This window comes from Dipteris shenzhenensis, chromosome 26 (assembly GCF_047967505.1).
Source record: "Dipteris shenzhenensis isolate YYH24624 ecotype China chromosome 26, Dip_SZ_1.0, whole genome shotgun sequence".
NCBI classification, from domain to species: Eukaryota; Viridiplantae; Streptophyta; class Polypodiopsida; order Gleicheniales; family Dipteridaceae; genus Dipteris; species Dipteris shenzhenensis.
Window position 1 is genome coordinate 2,013,696 of NC_141621.1, and position 18,595 is coordinate 2,032,290.

Genomic DNA, 18,595 nt, shown 5'->3' on the forward strand with positions numbered 1-18,595 from the left:
ATAGAGATATTCATCGATGGGAAAGGGACATTAAAAATAAGCTTTTATACCAAGAGACCATGCCACACTATCCTCCCTTATATGAGAATGAAGATGGTAACATTCCAAGTGATGTTGTACTCAAGCATAGGGAGAAGGAAAGGATCAACAAAGGCCATAATCTCAGCAAGCCGGTGGTCTGCGTCAAAGAGGAGCGATACATTGTTGAAAGAAAATCTTGCGGCTCAACATGACATGAACTAATATATATCGAGGAGTTTAAAGGGGCTGATTGGGTCGAATAGGTAGGTTTCGAGGAAACATTGCACCTCCTTCATAGACACCTTTCTCGGGGGGGTCACTCATCATATGTAAACCTATCACGTGAGTTCAACAGAAGGATATTTTTTATTTCTAAAATTTACAGAAATAAATATACATAAGGGACTATTTAAATTAGTTTTGGGAAAAATTTACATATTTGTATAGAAAAGGGGCACGGGGGGGTCACTCATCATATGTAACCCTATCACGTGAGTTCAACAGAAGGATTTTTTTTATTTCTAAAATTTACAGAAATAAATATACATAAGGGACTATTTAAAATAGTTTTGGAAAAAATTTACAGATTTGTATAGAAAAGGGGTACATTTTATCAATGAAATTTTTTACAGATAAGGGACTTTAAATATAGGCCTTGAATGCACGTGATATAGAGGGTTTATACATAGTTACCCCCCCGAGAAAAGGGGTACATTTTATTAAAGAAAATTTTACAGATAAGGGATTTTAGAAATAGGCCTTGAACGCACGTGGTATAGAGGGTTTATACATAGTGACCCCCCCGAGACACCTTTACACTTAGCTCAAAAAACTCTCCAAACTGTCATAAGACACAAAGACTCATAACTTTCAGCAGAGACATGATATAAAATATTCAAATACATATCCAGATGTGCCCTGAAATGGGCTTCGCTTTGATATAAGTTTCATAACAAACAGAGAAGCGGTCAAAAAAATATGAGCAGTTTACTGGACGGGGGTAAAACTGTCTGAAAAAGAAACAGTCACACACACAGAGTTATCAATTTTTGGTTTGAAATCTAATACAATAACTGAATACATAGGATGATGCTCCTTGAAGAGAGCTTCACATTGATATAATTTCATCCAAATCAGGCTACCGAGAAAAAAGTTATGAGCAAAATACTGACAGGGGATCAAACTGTCATGAAAAACACTTACTCCTTCTACTGGCACCGACTTCGGAGAATCTACCTTCAAGCTTAGACTTCATCAATAATCCAAGTCCCATAGAGGTCACCTAGGAGGAAAGGACGAGCTCCCTTTGTGGCTTGGAAAATAGATAAACCATGTATGCGCAATGAGCGGCCGAATAGACAACACTTCTGAGCACTTTGGAAGAGAAAGCCATGAAAAAAGGAAAGAGACACTCAAGAGAGAGAACCGGAAGTGACCTTCATTACCAATAGAGTGAGACTCCACTCTAATGCAACTCAAAATACTACAAACACAAGGGAGAAGAAGAGGTTTCATACGTATAAGAGGGAGCGGAAGCTCCAAGACTACTCATACAGAGAGAATGAACTAGAGAGAGATGGACTCAAGGGTCTACATAAGAGAATATCTACAAGAGGGAGAGAAGGCTCATGGAAGAGGCTTGAGAATACTAGAGCTACAGCAACATGAGGCCTAATGGTGGAAGAAATGATGAACAAGGGAGAGGAGGGCTCCTTTTATAGAGATTTTACCACCCTCCTTCACCCATTTACAATTGTCGCCTATAGATTCTTTTCCCCATTAATCACATAAGCCTGTATGTCACCATCCATGTCCTTTTTGGCTACTCTTACCATGTGTCTCATCAAAAGATGCTCAAGACTCTTAAAATATTGAGAAAGTCAAGAGTTTCCTCACATGGAATCCATAGGGACCCTCTCTTTTCCATATGTCCACATCCTTCTTATTCCACATAAGAATTCTAAAGGATTCCTCTTGACTCCATACTTCTCCACATGCCTTCCACACGATTGGCATGTGGCGTCTCTTATATTATTAGAATACATGGACATGAGCTCACCTCTTTATATGACTCACTCTTTCTATTTTCTAAAAACTCCATAATATCCCATACACAAATAACTCTCATCCTATACCAAGGTATTTATCATTCATACACATGGTATTTATAATGATCCATTCCACTCATCCTCTCAATCCTATTCAATATCTTAGAAAATAGAAATAAGTGAGAGCCGCTAAGCTATCACTTGATAGTCAAACTCTTATCAAACATAGAGAAAAACAATACCAATGCCAAATAAAAAATATCAATTTTGGACGTCACAGTATTCATGTTATACCCGATGAATATACATTCTTTGGACTTTAAATCTAGGTTCTTCCTCTTCCAATCTGGGATATAATGCACGATTTAGAATCAAAAGCATGAGAACTACCAATTGAGGGATTTTTAACCTAAACAAGTTGCCTGTGTAAATCCATCAATCGTCTTCATTCTATTGATGATGAACGCAATAAATCCTACTTCTCATCTCCATGACACCATTTTGTTGAGTGGGAACAACTACCATATATCTCTTGATTCCTGTCTACCATGTTGTGACCTTCTTACCAATATACTTCCACCTCTATGAGAGAGAGAGAGAGAGAGAGAGAGAGAGAGAGATGAGGCAAATATGTGAGCAAGCTGGGCCAATTTGTAGTTTTGCATATATTAGATAGTAGTCGTCGTCGTTGTCATGCTTCAATCTCTTATTTAGAGTGGAGAGCCATCCATATAATATTATACCTAAGGCCGATGAGAATTGTTTACGAGAGTTTAGTCTTGCCCGTAGTGGTCTTCATCTTCGTCGCGGGCACCTAAAGCCGCATGTCCGAAACGCCTTCCACAGTGTCGTCCGTAGCTAACATTAGAGACAGGGTAGTGCCTTCATCCCCTCCCAGCAGACCCGAAAGATCGTCCACAACATCATCGGGTAAGGCCTTGCAAACCACCAGTTGCCTCGTTCCGCCACGCGGGTCGATGCCGGCCTTACGCAGCAGCTTGTGCTCATGCTTTGAGTATCTCATCCTGAGGACTTTCAGAGCAAACGGGAACCGGTCTGAATTTTTAGCCCTGAAATGCACCGTCGCATCCCCCGTCCGATGTCCGATCAAGTGAGAGCCAACTCCTACCACGGGAAGTTCAGCCGCGATGTTTGCACCCAGCACCGTGCTCTCACTGCTGCTCACGATCATCTCGGTTGAGTACCTTATCTCCTTCACAATCCACAGATCCCACTTTCTGTCGCCCAGTCTGATCGGGAAAACTCATGTAAAGCAGGTCAGTTCATATATTCCGAAATTTAGGGGTCGGAATGAGAGTTTGGGCACTCACCTTCCGCTCGGCATCCATCCCAGCTGTTTGAAGCGTCGAACATCCGGCTCCCACAAAGGCACACCGTTTCCACCCAGCAAAACATCGTCCTTGACTCTCTCGTAGCTCACGTTCTGGAGACTGAGGGTGAGCCCCCCGTGGCGGCCCTGAACACTGGCGGTCACGCCTGTAGCAGCTTTGTTGCCGAAAATGGACGCTATGATTTCATGCGACCATTGGAGATCCACACCAATTATGTCCGCGTCCGTGCTCTCCTCGTACACACCATCGTCTCCGTCTTTCAATTGCTGGGTTCTGCTCAAAATGGGTCCTCCCGGGACACCCCTGTTCCAACGCGTGGGGATCTCTGCCTCGTTGGACCAACGCCCTGTGTTTAGAATGCTTCCGGCTCTGTTCACCATCTCCTTGCCATTCACCCTGTCTAGCTTAATCAGCACGTCCAGCAACTGGTAGCGGTCCTTGCTCCACAAGCTTAGACTCATCGCTCCGTGCGCCTGATACAGGTAATCGTCCAACGCCCGAAACAGGGAGTGTTGAAGCGCCATCACGCTGCGTTGATCATCATAACGGTTCCATGGCTATAAAGGAAAGCGAGTTATGAGTGTTCACCAAAAGCAGAGGTTTAATGTTGTTAAATCTACAAAAACCTTGACATTTTGGGAGTGAAGGTTTCTAAAATTGTAAATTTGAGGCCATTTTAGTTATACTTAAGCGAAAAGACCTCCAAAATCTTGAAAAAGGCTCGTAAATTTTTAATTTAAAGGTTTTTCCCCAAAAGAAATTCGTGAACACCCACCGAGAAACTTACATATAGCCCCATGGACTCTATCCTTGACATCATGTGTGATGTCACATGTCCATTGACCCTTCAACCAAACACCCACATGACATTTTGGGAGTGAAGGTTTTTAAAATTGTAAATTTGAGGCCATTTTAGTTATACTTAAGTGAAAAGACCTTCTTGAAAAAGACTCGTAAATTTTTAATTTGAAGGTTTTTCCCCAAAAAAATTTCGTGAACACCCACCAAGAAACTTACATATAGCCCCATGGGCTGTATCCTTGACATCATGTGTGATGTCACATGTCCATTGACCCTTCAACCAAACACCCACATGACATTTTGGAAGTGAAGGTTTTTAAAATTGTAAATTTGAGGACATTTTAGTTATACTTAAGTGAAAATACTTCCAAAATCTTGAAAAAGATCGTAAATTTTTAATTTAAAGGTTTTTCCCCAAAAAAATTTCATGAACACCCACCGAGAAACTTACATATAGCCCCATGGGCTGTATCCTTGACATCATGTGTGATGTCACATGTCCATTGACCCTTCAACCAAACACCCACATGACATTTTGGGAGTGAAGGTTTTTAAAATTGTAAATTTGAGGCCATTTTAGTTATACTTAAGTGAAAAGACCTCCAAAATCTTGAAAAAGACTCGTAATTTTTTAATTTGAAGGTCTTTCCCCAAAAAAAATTTGTGAACATCCACTGAGAAACTTACATATAGCCCCATGGGCTGTATCCTTGACATCATGTGTGATGTCACATGTCCATTGACCCTTCAACCAAACACACGATAGAGTCACACCACTCAAGGACACATCGAAATACCAACAGACCTCCCTTCGGGTCATAGGGGACTGAGCCTATTGCATGAAATATAACTAAGACTCTATAGCAAGGCTCTAGGAAGGTCTTACCTAAAAACTAGTAGTGTCTAATCTCGTGGAAAGGACATCACAAGTGTTTGTAATCACCGAGCTAATCACAAGTGAGAACATGGCATGTCCTACCAATGAGCTTAGAGACTTACAATAGAACTTAGTTTAGAGGTACATCTGCATGGCTCAAAGGCTCAACAGAAGCAAGCAGGGCTCAGAGGCATATGCACATGATCAGAGGTTCATACTCAAGTATGGCTATTGGAGTTGACTCACAAGCCATGGGACAAGATCCATAACTACCATGTATCCCCCCTTAAAGGATAGCCTCCACCCCCCGTTTCTGCCCCCCACCCCCTCCATACCCCCTCCACCCCCCCGCCCCCTCTAGCACCCCCTCCACCCGAACCCCTCTCCCCCTTAGCCCCCACACCCCGCCCTTCACCCCCCACCCCCCCTCTCTAGCAACTGGTAGCGGTCCTTGCTCCACAAGCTTAGACTCATCGCTCCGTGCACCTAATACATGTAATCGTTCAATGCCCAAAACATAGAGTGATCCACACGTTGAAGCACCATCGAGCTGCGTTGACCATCTACTATTTCCATGGCTATAAAGGAAAGCGAGTTATGAATGTTCACCAAAGGCATAGGTTTAATGTTGTTAAATCTACAAAAACCTTGACATTTTGGGAGTGAAGGTTTTTAATATTGTAAATTTGAGGCCATTTTAATTATATTTAAGTGAAAAGACCTCCAAAATCTTAAAAAAGACTCGTAAATTTTTAATTTGAAGGTTTTTCCCAAAAAATTTTGGTGAACACCCACCGAGAAAGGTACATATAGCCCGATGGGTTGTATCCTTGACATCATCTATGATTGAGTATTTCAGCATCCGGAGAATGTGTACCTACAGGTGGCAAACTTGAAGTAGTCAGAAGGTGAGACGGCACGTTGATATGTGGATCGACCCGCCGTGCTCCTGGACCGTTTGATTGCCACACAGGAGGACAATGTCGGATTTCGAGCTGGAATGACTCAGCATGTGCTGGGCTACCTTGTAGCAGGAGTGAGTGATGAATTCCGCCTCAAACTTAAATGGGAGAATCCAGAAACTATGGTGCTAGCACATGAGATTGCTCAAAAGTTTGATAAAGTTCAGTCTGACCCCGCTTCAAAGAAGATGATTGTCCCTCTGCAACCCCCTCAATTCCTGCAACAACAACCCGGGGGGTCTAACTCAGGGGCATACCCCCACCCCTCATCAGGGATGTATCCACCGCCTCCACCTCAAATGCATGGTCCTCCCTTAGATGCTTACCCTCAACAAGGTGGATATCCTCACCCTCCGCCTCGAAGACTTCCCCAGCCTCGCCAACGAGCCCCCCTCCTCTCTACTGTGAAGATTGTGGGAGAGAGGGAAGGAGTCTCACTTGCGGCTTTCTCACATGCACAATGGGGGAATACACACAAAGGTGGAGGCTGAAAACAGTTTTCCTCTTCTTAGTTGTGTAAGCCAAAAGAACTCTCGTACAAAGAAATAGAAGAACCCTATATGTGGGTCTCAAACCAAACTCAACTAACTAAGGTGGCATACTAACTGAGCCACGAACTAGTGTAGATAAGGATAGTTGTCATCCAGCTATTATTCGTGGGCGGTGTACCAACCGCATCTCCAGCTAACAAGTCGGTGACATACGTACCCAACGGTCACCCTGGCATATCTCGAGTGGAGCTCGATATCTCAACACTCCCCCTCGAGCTCAATCCCAAATCCTGCACACCAAGCAGGTCTCTGAACTTGCGCAGCTTCTCTGCGCCCAATGCTTTCCTGAATATGTCAGCTACCTGATCCTCTGTGCTGACATAAACTAGATCAATAAGACCTAGTAAAACCTTCTCCCACACATAGTGATAATGCACCTCAATGTGCTTTGTTCTAGCATGAAAGACTGGGTTCTTTGCCAAGTGTATACTGCTCATGTTGTCACAATAAATGACAACCGGCCCATCCGTAGACTGATGCATATCATAGAGTAGCTTATGCAACCAAGCTACCTCACATGCAGCCATTGCTGCACCCCTGTACTCAGCCTCTGTGCTCAACAAGGCAACTGTAGGCTGTTTCTTGCTGCTCCAAGTGATTGCAGCACTCCCAAAAGAGAACACATATCCACTGGTAGATCATCTATCAGAAATACTACCAGCCCAATCAGCATCAGTGTATCCATGCAACTGTATCTGAACCCCAGCCTCATAAAATAGTCCATACTGCAATGTGGACTTCACATACCTGAGTATGCGTCTAGCCGCATCCAAATGTGGTTTCCTTGGAGCCTGCATAAACTGACTTACCAACCCAACAGCATAGCTCAAATCTGGCCTGGTAATAGTCATGTAAATCAAACTTCCTACTATGCGTCTGTACATAGTAGGGTCGTCCAGAAGCTCACCTGCATCTGTGCTCAGCTTCACATTCTGCTCCAAAGGAACTGAAAGGCTTACAGCCTGTCATCCCATATTTGGACAGCATGTCCAATCCATACTGCCTCTGTAAGAGCTGTATCCCACTTGGTGATCTAATCACCTCAATGCCCAAGAAATAACGCAGCTCTCCCAAATCCTTCATCTCAAACTTCTGCCTCAATAGCATTTTCACATGAAGGATATCTTCATCACTATCACCTGTGATGATCAAATCATCAACATAAATGACCAGCAGCATAATCCCTTTCTCTGTTTTTCTCACATAGAGTGAGAAATCTGCCTTGGAAATCTGAAAGCCAATAGTGACAAGATATTGTCCTATCTTGTCAGACCATGCTCTAGGTGCTTGCTTCAGGCCATACAAGGCTTTCTTCAACCTGCAAACAAACTCAGGATGAGTAGCATGAACATAACCTGCTGGCTGCTCCATAAAGACCTCTTCTTGCAAATCACCATGCAAGAAGGCATTCTTTACATCCATCTGATGTAAAGACCATCCCTTTGATGCAGCCATAGCAATGGCTGCTCTTACGGTTGCCATCCTTGCAACCGGGCTGAAAGTTTCTTCATAATCAATGCCATATGTCTGTGCATACCCCTTGACAACTAATCTTGCCTTGTATCTATTCACAGAACCATCTGCATTGTGCTTGATCTTATAAACCCACTTACAACCAATTGCATTCTTGCCTTTAGGCAAAGGCACCAATTCCCATGTAGCATTAGCATCCAAGGCATCCATTTCTTCATCCATGGCTTTCTCCCATTTTTCATTTCCCATGGCTTGCTCAAAAGAAGTGGGTTCTGGTTCCTGTATCACTTTGACCATATAGGCATAGTGAATGGCTGTAAATCCATCATATTTCAGCCTATCCACAGGATACCTAACCCTGGTAGACCTGCGCAAAATAGGCTCACTTCCAGGTGCTCTCAAAACATCCCTGGTCTTCCTTACTCCAGGTGTAACAACAGAAGGAATACCCAACTCATCATCAATGCTCTATTCTGAGCCACTGGATTCACCATCCACACAAGAGTGACCTGCATTCACATCAAACATGGGCTGATCTACCTTCTCTTTTCCTTTTCGTGATACCTGCATACCACTCTCTGCATTACTTTGAGGGGATTCTCCTGATCTCAATCTGCCTGTCCATGGCGAAGTATGTGAACCACTGGTAGAGGACACTCCAGGTCCACTGATATTTTGTGATTGCTGCTGTGCATTCTGTGCAGCATTACCATTTTGTGCATCTACATCAATCATCACATTTACTGGTTTATACCAGCTACTCATCTCATCAAAAACAACATCTCTGCTCACTATGAACTTGCGTGTAGAAGGGTTATAGCATCTATACCCTTTCTGCTGCAGAGAATAACCAATAAAGACGCACTTCTCAGCTTTTGGATCCAACTTGGACCTCAACTCATCTGGCACATGGACATAAGCAATGCAACCAAAAATCTTCAAATGAGAAATATCTGGTTTCCTACCAGTATACATCTCCTCTGGCGTCATGCCATGTATTGCTGTAGTGGGAGTCCTGTTCATTATATAGACTACTGTAGCAACTGCTTCAGCCCAATAATAATCTGGTAGATCTTTTTCATTTAGCATAGCCCGAGATACCTCTCCAATATGCCTGTTTTTTCTTTCTGCAATTCCATTTTGCTGTGGGGTATGACTGCATGAATATTGCTGCTTTATACCATGCTCCTGCAAGAACCTTGCAAACTCATTTGAGAGGTACTCTCCCCCTCCATCTGACCTTAGGCATTTTATTTGCAGGCCTGTTTCTTTTTCAACCATAGCTTTGAAAGCTTTAAAGTGCCCAAACACTTCACTTTTCTTTTTCATAAAATACACCCACAGTTTTCTGCTAAAGTCATCAATAAATGTGACAAAATAGTGACAGCCTCCAATAGATACAGCTTTTGTAGTCCACACATCAGAGTGGATTAATTCCAATGGCTTTTTACTCCCTTGAACATGCCTAGGAAAAGGTTTCCTTGCCTGTTTCCCAAATTGACAGGCTTCACAAACCTTGTGCATTTCTGCAACCTTGAATTTAGGCAATCCTGCAACAATATTTTGGGCTTGCATTGATTTTAGTCGCTGTATATTAACATGACCAATGCGTTTGTGCTAGATATCAATTCAGGTATGTCTGCATCCAACGTAAACATCCTGCCCTTCTTCTTTCCTTTTGCTATCAAGCGACCGTTATTTTTCATATCCTCAACAAAGCATCCATGAGGATTAAATCTAACCTGCAAGCCCTGCTCAACCATTTGACCAATAGAAACGAGGTTCTTGGTGATGTTCGGGACATGAAATACATCAGACAAGTATTTCTTTTTCCCATCCTGCATAGACAAAGGAATTTTGCCAATCTGCACAATAGGATGTGCAGTATCATCACCAGTCTCCACAAATCCTGGTTTTTCCATTTTTCTTACATCCTGCATCCATTCAGCGTGACCTGTCATGTGGTTTGAAGCACTCGAGTCAACATACCACACATCATTACTTTCTTCTGCACTTGTTACAGAATTTGTCATATGCTACACCATAAACAAATGCTCATTTCTGTCATCACCCTGTCTACTAGAGGATGCATAATTGCCTTGCTGCAATTTTCCACTCATAATGTCATTCTGCTTTTTGTAGCAGTCTTTAGCCATATGACCCATTTTGCCACAATAGTAGCATTCAACATTGCTGTTTGCATTTTGGCTTCTCTGCCATCCACCACGGCCTCTTTGGCTCCCCCTGCCTCTAGAGTTCCCACGTCCTCCTGCATAGGACTGGTTTTCTTACGTTTGTTGCATATTCTGATTTCTACCACGGCCTGCAGATCAGCCTCCTCTACCTCTGCCTCTACCTCTGCCAGCATTTGAGTAGAAGACAGTTTCTTTTGAAGTTCCTGCTGAAGAAGATGCACCCCCATTTCTCTGCTCTTCAGAAATTAGAAGAGCAATCAACTCCTCAAAATCAGGAAAGTTTTCACGGACGGCAATGGATGTCCGGAACTGTGCATAATCCTTTCCTAGACCATTCAAGGTCACAGAAACCAAATCGTCATCATCCACTGGCGACCCAATGGAAGCAAGTGCATCTGCAATTTTCTTCACTTTCATGTGGTAGTCATTTATGCTCAAATTTTCTCTCTGCACATTGTGCAACTCCTGTTTGAGTTGCATTTTCCTGGCTTGCGTATTTGTGCTATACATTTTTGCCAAAGTATCCCATGCCTCCTTTGGCGTATTTGCATCCTGAATATGCACAATCATGGAGTCCGAAATACTGATAGACAGCCAGTACATAACTTTCCTGGCTCTCTCATGCCATCCTTTGAATGCCTGCATTTCCTGTTGACTGGGAACATTAGGAAGAACAGGTTCTTCTTCATTTCCTGTAATGAATTCCCAATAGCCTTTTCCCATCAAGAAATTCGTCATTCTAAACTTCCATGCCTGGAAGTTGTTCTTGTCAAGCTTTTCAGTGACAATCTGTGAAAGAGAATCAGATGCCATTACAAAACACTGCAAAATATTCTGTCACTGCAAAAAACACAACTTTTGCCACACAGGGGCAGATCTGCAAAACTGACGAAAGTGGTATTTCACCACACAGTCACTTCCTAGTGACGATTTTGCATCAACAGGCAACAGGCATGAATCTGCAAGTCCCAATATCTCTGCACACAGGCATACGATGCAATTTCTACGACACCTTTCCACCAAGTAGCCGCGCAGTGGTCGCACAGCAAAAAACAGGGCCTTTTTCTGAGTGCCTGCGAAGAACTTCCGCCTTCAAAACGGGCCCCGAAACGGCCTCAAATTAGAAAAATAAAGTCACACCGCGAAGGGCGTCTTGATCTGAAACAGTGCACTCCTGCACTTCTGGCTGTGCTACCTGCAAAGATTTGCTCCCAAACTCGAAATAGGAAAGCAACACTGGTCCTCTTACCAGGACACCACGAACTTGGCTTGCTTTCTTGAGCTCCTTACCACGAACAAGGCTCTGATACCATGTGAAGATTGTGGGAGAGAGGGAAGGAGTCTCACTTGCGGCTTTCTCACATGCACAATGGGGGAATACACACAAAGGTGGAGGCTGAAAACAGTTTTCCTCTTCTTAGTTGTGTAAGCCAAAAGAACTCTCGTACAAAGAAATAGAAGAACCCTATATGTGGGTCTCAAACCAAACTCAACTAACTAAGGTGGCATACTAACTGAGCCACGAACTAGTGTAGATAAGGATAGCTGTCATCCAGCTATTATTCGTGGGCGGTGTACCAACTGGATATACCCCCCAACCTGTTGCTCAAGCAATAGGTTGGGGGATATATCCAACAATAGGCCTCAGTTGGGGTGACCCCAACCTGTTGCTCGAGCAACAGGTTGGGGGGTATATCCAACCTGTTGCACAAATCAAGAAAATTCTTGATTTGTGCAACAGGTTGGATATATTCCCCAACTGTATATCAAATTGTTGCACAAATAAGAAAAATTCTTGATTTGTGCAACAGGTTGGATATATCCCCCAACCTATTGCTCAAGCAGCAACAGGTTAGGGGATATATCCAACCTGTTGCACAAATTTAAAAAATTCATTAAATTTTGGTTGTATTTTAGGGTTAGGGTTTAGGGTTTAGGGTTTAGGATTTAGGATTTACGGTTTAGGATTTAGAGTTTAGGGTTTAAGGTTTAGGAGTTATTGTTTAGGAGTTTAGGATTTAAGGTTTAGGGTTTAGGAATTAAATGTTTAAAGTTTAGGATTTACGGTGGTTAAGATGTTTTAGTATCAATTATTTAAAGTTTATGATGTAGGGTTTAGGTTTAATGCCTTCTCTGCTAGTTTTGATATAGAAGTTATTAAGTAATAATAAGCTCAATGATTATTTATTACGTTCATTTTGAGTTGCTAATCTATTTTTGTACATAAAACATGTATTCACCCTAACAGAGGGTATGGATGTGGTGTTATATAAGAAGAATGAAGTGGTGGCTTTTGGATGAATTCATAGTCTTGATCCTATGAATGTGTGTCATTTCCAATGTTGTGGTGAGAGAAGATGTGTAGTGATAATCATCAACGTTGTAAGTCCTGAAGTACATTTAAAATATCCACATGGAGACTTTGAAACATTGGGAGATATCTTACAATGTGACATATTTGATATGCAAGCACACAAAACACTCTGGGACCAAGACAAAATTGTTCCAAAGACATACTTTCAAGATATCAAGAAAACTTATTTTGAGGGGGAAAAAGTAGAGATGTTATCTTGCGCCAAAGAAGTTTTAGCAATTGGCAACTTTAAGGGCTATGCTCAGAGTTTTCTCTATATAGTGGAGATAATTAAGTTGACTAGTGCAGGTGTCATTCAAAATGCAATGGATAGTACTTCACATTTAGACGTCCATAATACTATGTCTCAACTACAAGTTCATAGTACTTGTAAATGCGGGTTAGCTTTCTTGAAATCAAGTTCGCCCAAGACAGTTTCCTTCAATGTCATGGAAGACACAACAAAATATTATCAGAAGAAAAGGACTATAACACAAATGGGATCCAAATTGATAAGAAGCTATAGTAGTAATCAAGAGTATCATAGTGGCATGCTCACAGCTATTGAGGACATTATAGTAACAGATGTTGATGTAGAAAAGGTTTCTTGTGTTGCAAGTGACTCAAATATACTCACTGGTATAGAAAACTTGTCTTGTGTTGCAAGTGACTCGAACAGGCTCACTGGTATAGAAGACTTGTCATGTGTTGCAAGTGACTCGAACGGGCTCAATGGTATAGAAGACTTTGTTGCAAGTGACTCGAAAGTAGGAGGGTTCTTGTAAGTGTCTAGCTCTAAGTAGCATAGAGTCTTAGGCCTATTTGAGCCATGTTGATTTAGAGAGAGAGTAGTGCCTCAAGCCAAGGAAAGTAGTTGTGAGGATTGCACACCAACACCTTGTTGCATGAGCACCAATGTTGCAGCTATTAGCTAGTTATACTAGGCTTCGATTCCTCCGATTCCCTTTCTTTGATATACAAGTACTTGGTTTTCAGACTTTGAGATATTCCCTAAGATAGGAATCCCTCGCTTTGAGAAGTATTTCAAGGGAATCACACCTACAGTAAGAACCTATCTAGACATGCCATTGACTTTCTAAACACCCCATATATGGAAGCCACGAGAGGGGGCCTTTCCTATCACATGTACAAAATTCATCTAAGATACTTTCTAGTGGGGATGTGGAATCTATATCAATGGATTTTTATGTCTAGAAATAGGGTAGTTATTCACAAACTAGTGGAATTTTAAAGAAGTGGGACGTTTAGGCATCAATTGATAGGGCCTTAATTGAGCTAGCTCATCTGATAACCACTCCTTGCAATTTTGATAAAAGAGGTGGCACCCAAGTGCTTATAAATGCCTGACTAATGCATACTCTATATTAGAGAGGGGTAGCTTCTCTGTCTTGCAACTAGCTACCCCTCAGTCCACTAATTCCACTACCATATGTCCCCTGAGGTGTTTTTTCCTTTTTAAAATATTAGTGATTGACTCTGATGTAAGAAAACATACCACACCTTTTTTTCTTACTCTTGGTCAGAGGATTAGGAAAGACCACTCTTATACAACATTTGGATTAGGGAAGGCAAGGGGAGGAGGGTAATCCTTCATGCTTATTGCCAACCCACATCCTCTCCTTCCCCCTTCTCTGATGCATTTATCTAAAATTATCCATTTTTAGAATGCCCATTTTTTCAATGATGACTATAGAATGACTCCTTCCTCTTCTCTGCTATGAGTTGCACCTAGTAGGTTCTTAAGGGCTAGAGCCAATGGTTTTTAACCATGCAAGGGGGTCTTAGGAAGGGTCACAATTTTGGTGGGCAAAGTTTGTTTTGGGCTTCATTTAGTTCAACCATAGTTAGGGTTTAATGTAGTTAAGGATACGTCTCTACCTTAAGGCTTAGTAATGTGCATTTAGGCTTTTGATGAGCAAATTGGTTTCCTCTCTTCCCTTTAAGCTCCTCTCCACATTAGATTTATGCATGAGGACCTATTTCTTAATTACTCGCCTTTCATCCCTTTAAGCTCCTTTCCATTAGTTTTATTAATTAGGGCCCATTTCTTAATTGTCCATTTAAGATTCTAAGCAAATTTGTTGCCTTTCTTTTGTTCCTTAGCTCCTCTGCATAGCTCCTAGCCATCTACTTCATGATCTCTCCCTACTCCGTTCAATGCTCTACCTTATCCTCCATGTCCTTCAATGCTCTTCCTTATCCTCCATGCACCCTTCTTGTCTCTCCTTACAATGTTCACTATGGCAATTCATTAGTTTGATACTGAATGCCTTTTTTGGTGGTTATTTGACTTCTCTTGGGTCCTAGCAACATTCTTTCAATAGATTTTTGTTATGATTTCATGCTCCATCATTAATTTGCCTATAAAATCTTGTGAACTCTACAAGCCTTGTTAGGTTGGTCACTCAAGCTTGGCCATTTGGTGTATTTGAATGCATATTGTTAGTTAAGGTACCTTCCCCCTACGTTACTTGGCCATTTCTTACTACAATGCTTCAATATTAGGGATGTGGTATAGTAAATAGGGGTAGGGAATAGGAAAAATTCGTACCTTACCTCTCTCCTTCAAAATCATGTGCTAGGATGGTAAGACACTTCTTTCTTGTCAGCTGCATGCCTTTATCTCTTCTCTTTAAAATCATGTGCTAGAATGGTATGCATTGTTAGATTTGACTTTCTTGTTTTCTATATAAGGATAGGACCATTTATGATCTCTGCTAGCTTCCTAATTTCTTGCACTACCAATTAATTTGTATATTTGTACAACTACTTGCGTTCTTAGCCATGGTATCTCTTCTAATATTTTAGCATACAAGGGGAAGATGTTGACTTTGATATTGACACATATGATGAAGAAGGTTAGTGTTGATGCTTCTATTTTACTTTTTTACCTATTATGTTGAGTGTCCTATAGTGTATTTGATGCTACTCTCACGGATGGTATGGTGTCATAGCATATAGTGTCACTTCATTATAAGTTGCCTCCAATAGATACCATTAGACTATTCATGTTATCGCTCTCATATCGAGTTTGGAATATTGCTTTTGGTGTTAGTCATTTGGAAATTTTGGTTTTGCACGTATTTATTGTGAAGATAGTGGGAGAGAGGGAAGGAGTCTCACTTGAGGCTTTCTCACAATCACAATGGGGGAATACACACAAAGGTGGAGGCTTAAAACAGTTTTCCTCTTCTTAGTTGTGAAAGCCAAAAAGAACTCTAGTACAAAGAAATAGAAGAACCCTATATGTGGGTCTCAAACCAAACTCACTAACTAAGGTGGCATACTAACTGAGCCACAAACTAGTGTAGATAAGGATAGCTGTCATCCAGCTATTATTCGTGGGTAGTGTACCAACCGCATCTCCAGCTAACAAGTCGGTGACATAAATGCACAACAGTCACCCTGGCATATCGCGAGTGGAGCTCGATATCTCAACACTCCCCCTCGAGCTCACTCCCAATTCCTGCACACCAAGCAGGTCTCTGAACTTGCGCAGCTTCTCTACGCCCAATGCTTTCGTGAATATGTCAGCTACCTGATCCTCTGTGCTGACATAAACTAGATCAATAAGACCTAGTAAAACCTTCTCCCGCACATAGTGATAATGCACCTCAATGTGCTTTGTTCTAGCATGGAACATTGGGTTTTTTGCCAAATGTATATTACTCATGTTGTCACAATAAATGACAACCGGCCCATCTGTAGACTGATGCATATCATAGAGTAGCTTATGCAACCAAGCTACCTCACATGCAGCCATTGCTGCACCTCTGTACTCAGCCTCTGTCTCGACAAGGCAACTGTAGGCTGTTTCTTGCTACTCCAAGTGACTGTAGCACTCCCAAAAGAGAACACATATCCACTGGTAGATCGCCTATCAGAAATACTACCAGCCCAATTAGCATCAGTGTATCCATGCAACTGTATCTAGACCCCAGCCTCATACAATAGTCCATACTGCAATGTGGACTTCACATACCTGAGTATGCGTCTAGCTGCATCCAAATGCGGTTTCCTTGGAGCCTGCATAAATTGACTTACCAACCCAACAGCATAGCTCAAATCTGGCCTGGTAATAGTCATGTAAATCAAACTTCCTACTATGCGTCTGTACATAGTAGGGTCTTCCAGAAGCTCACCTGCATCTGCGCTCAGCTTCACATTCTGCTCCAAAGGAACTAAAATAGGCTTATAGCCTGTCATCCCATATTTGGACAGCATGTCCAGTCCATACTGCCTCTGCAAGAGCTGTATCCCACTTGGTGATCTAATCACCTCAATGCGCAAGAAATAACGCAGCTCTCCCAAATCCTTCATCTCAAACTTCTGCCTCAATAGCATTTTCACATGAAGGATATCTTCATCACTATCACCTGTGATGATCAAATCATCAACATAAATGACCAGCAGCATAATCCCTTTCTCTGTTTTATTCACATAGAGTGAGAAATCTGCCTTGGAAATCTGAAAGCCAATAGTGACAAGATACTGTCCTATCTTGTCAGACCATGCTCTAGGTGCTTGCTTCAAGCCATACAAGGCTTTCTTCAACTTGCAAACAAACTCAGGATGAGTAGCATGAACATAACCTGCTGGCTGCTCCATAAAGACCTCTTCTTGCAAATCACCATGCAAGAAGGCATTCTTTACATCCATCTGATGTAAAGACCATCCCTTTGATGCAGCCATAGCAATGGCTACTCTTACGGTTGCCATCCTTGCAACCGGGCTGAAAGTTTCTTCATAATCAATGCCATATGTCTGTGCATACCCCTTGACAACTAATCTTGCCTTGTATCTATTCACAGAACCATCTGCATTGTGCTTGATCTTATAAACCCACTTACAACCAATTGCATTCTTGCCTTTAGGCAAAGGCACCAATTCCCATGTAGCATTTGCATCCAAGGCATTCATTTCTTCATCCATGGCTTTCTCCCATTTTTCATTTCCCATGGCTTGCTCAAAAGAAGTGGGTTCTGGTTCTTGTATCACTTTGACCATATAGGCATAGTGAATGGCTGTAAATCCATCATATTTCAGCCTATCCACAGGATACCTAACCCTGGTAGACCTGCGCGAAATAGGCTCACTTCCAGGTGCTCTCAAAACAGCTCTGGTCTTCCTTACTCTAGGTGTAACAACAGAAGGAATACCCAACTCATCATCAATGCTCTGTTCTGAGCCACTGGATTCACCATCCACATAAGAGTGACCTGCATTCACATCAAACATGGGCTGATCTACCTTCTCTTTTCCTTTTCGTGATACCTGCGTACCACTCTCTGCATTGCTTTGAGGGGATTCTCCTGATCTCAATCTGCCTGTCCATGGCAAAGTATCTGAACCACTGGTAGAGGACACTCCAGGTCCACTGCTGATATTTTGTGATTGCTGCTGTGCATTCTGTGCAGCATTACCATTTTGTGCATCTACATCAATCATCACATTTACTGGTTTATACCAGCTGCTCATCTCATCAAAAACAACATCTCTGCTCACTGTGAACTTACGTGTAGAAGGGTTATAGCATCTATACCCTTTCTGCTGCAGAGAATAACCAATAAATATGCACTTCTCAGCTTTTGGATCCAACTTTGACCTCAACTCATCTGGCACATGGACATAGGCAATGCAACCAAAAATTTTCAAATGAGAAATATCTGGTTTCCTACCAGTATACATCTCCTCTGGCGTCATGCCATGTATTGCTGCAGTGGGAGTCCTGTTCATTATATATACACTGCTGTAGCAACTGCTTCAGCCCAATAATAATCTGGTAGATCTTTTTCATTTAGCATAGCCCGAGATACCTCTCCAATATGCCTGTTTTTTCTTTCTGCAATTCCATTTTGCTGTGGGGTATGACTGCATGAATATTGCTGCTTTATACCATGCTCCTGCAAGAACCTTGCAAACTCATTTGAGAGGTACTCTC

General features: G+C 42.0%; 1 protein-coding gene across 1 annotated transcript; it reads right to left on the reverse strand.

Annotated features, from left to right (window-relative positions):
* Positions 1-2,720: 2,720 nt before the first annotated feature.
* On the reverse strand, positions 2,721-3,933 carry LOC147884523 (uncharacterized). The gene is made up of 2 exons (XM_087398042.1): positions 3,401-3,933; positions 2,721-3,319 (listed from the first exon to the last, which is right to left on the reverse strand). The coding sequence occupies exons 1-2, from the start codon at positions 3,880-3,882 to the stop codon at positions 2,884-2,886; spliced, it is 918 nt and encodes a 305-aa protein (XP_087254168.1). The 5' UTR covers positions 3,883-3,933; the 3' UTR covers positions 2,721-2,883.
* Positions 3,934-18,595: the final 14,662 nt, after the last annotated feature.

What these genes read in the sequence shown, in the direction of transcription:
- LOC147884523 (XM_087398042.1), bottom strand. Translation starts at nt 3,882, where the DNA reads ATGAGTCTAAGCTTGTGGAGCAAGGACCGCTACCAGTTGCTGGACGTG. An exon ending in GGATGGATGCCGAGCGGAAG is followed by an intron (nt 3,320 to 3,400) that starts GTGAGTGCCCAA and finishes TTTCCCGATCAG; the next exon opens with ACTGGGCGACAGAAAGTGGG.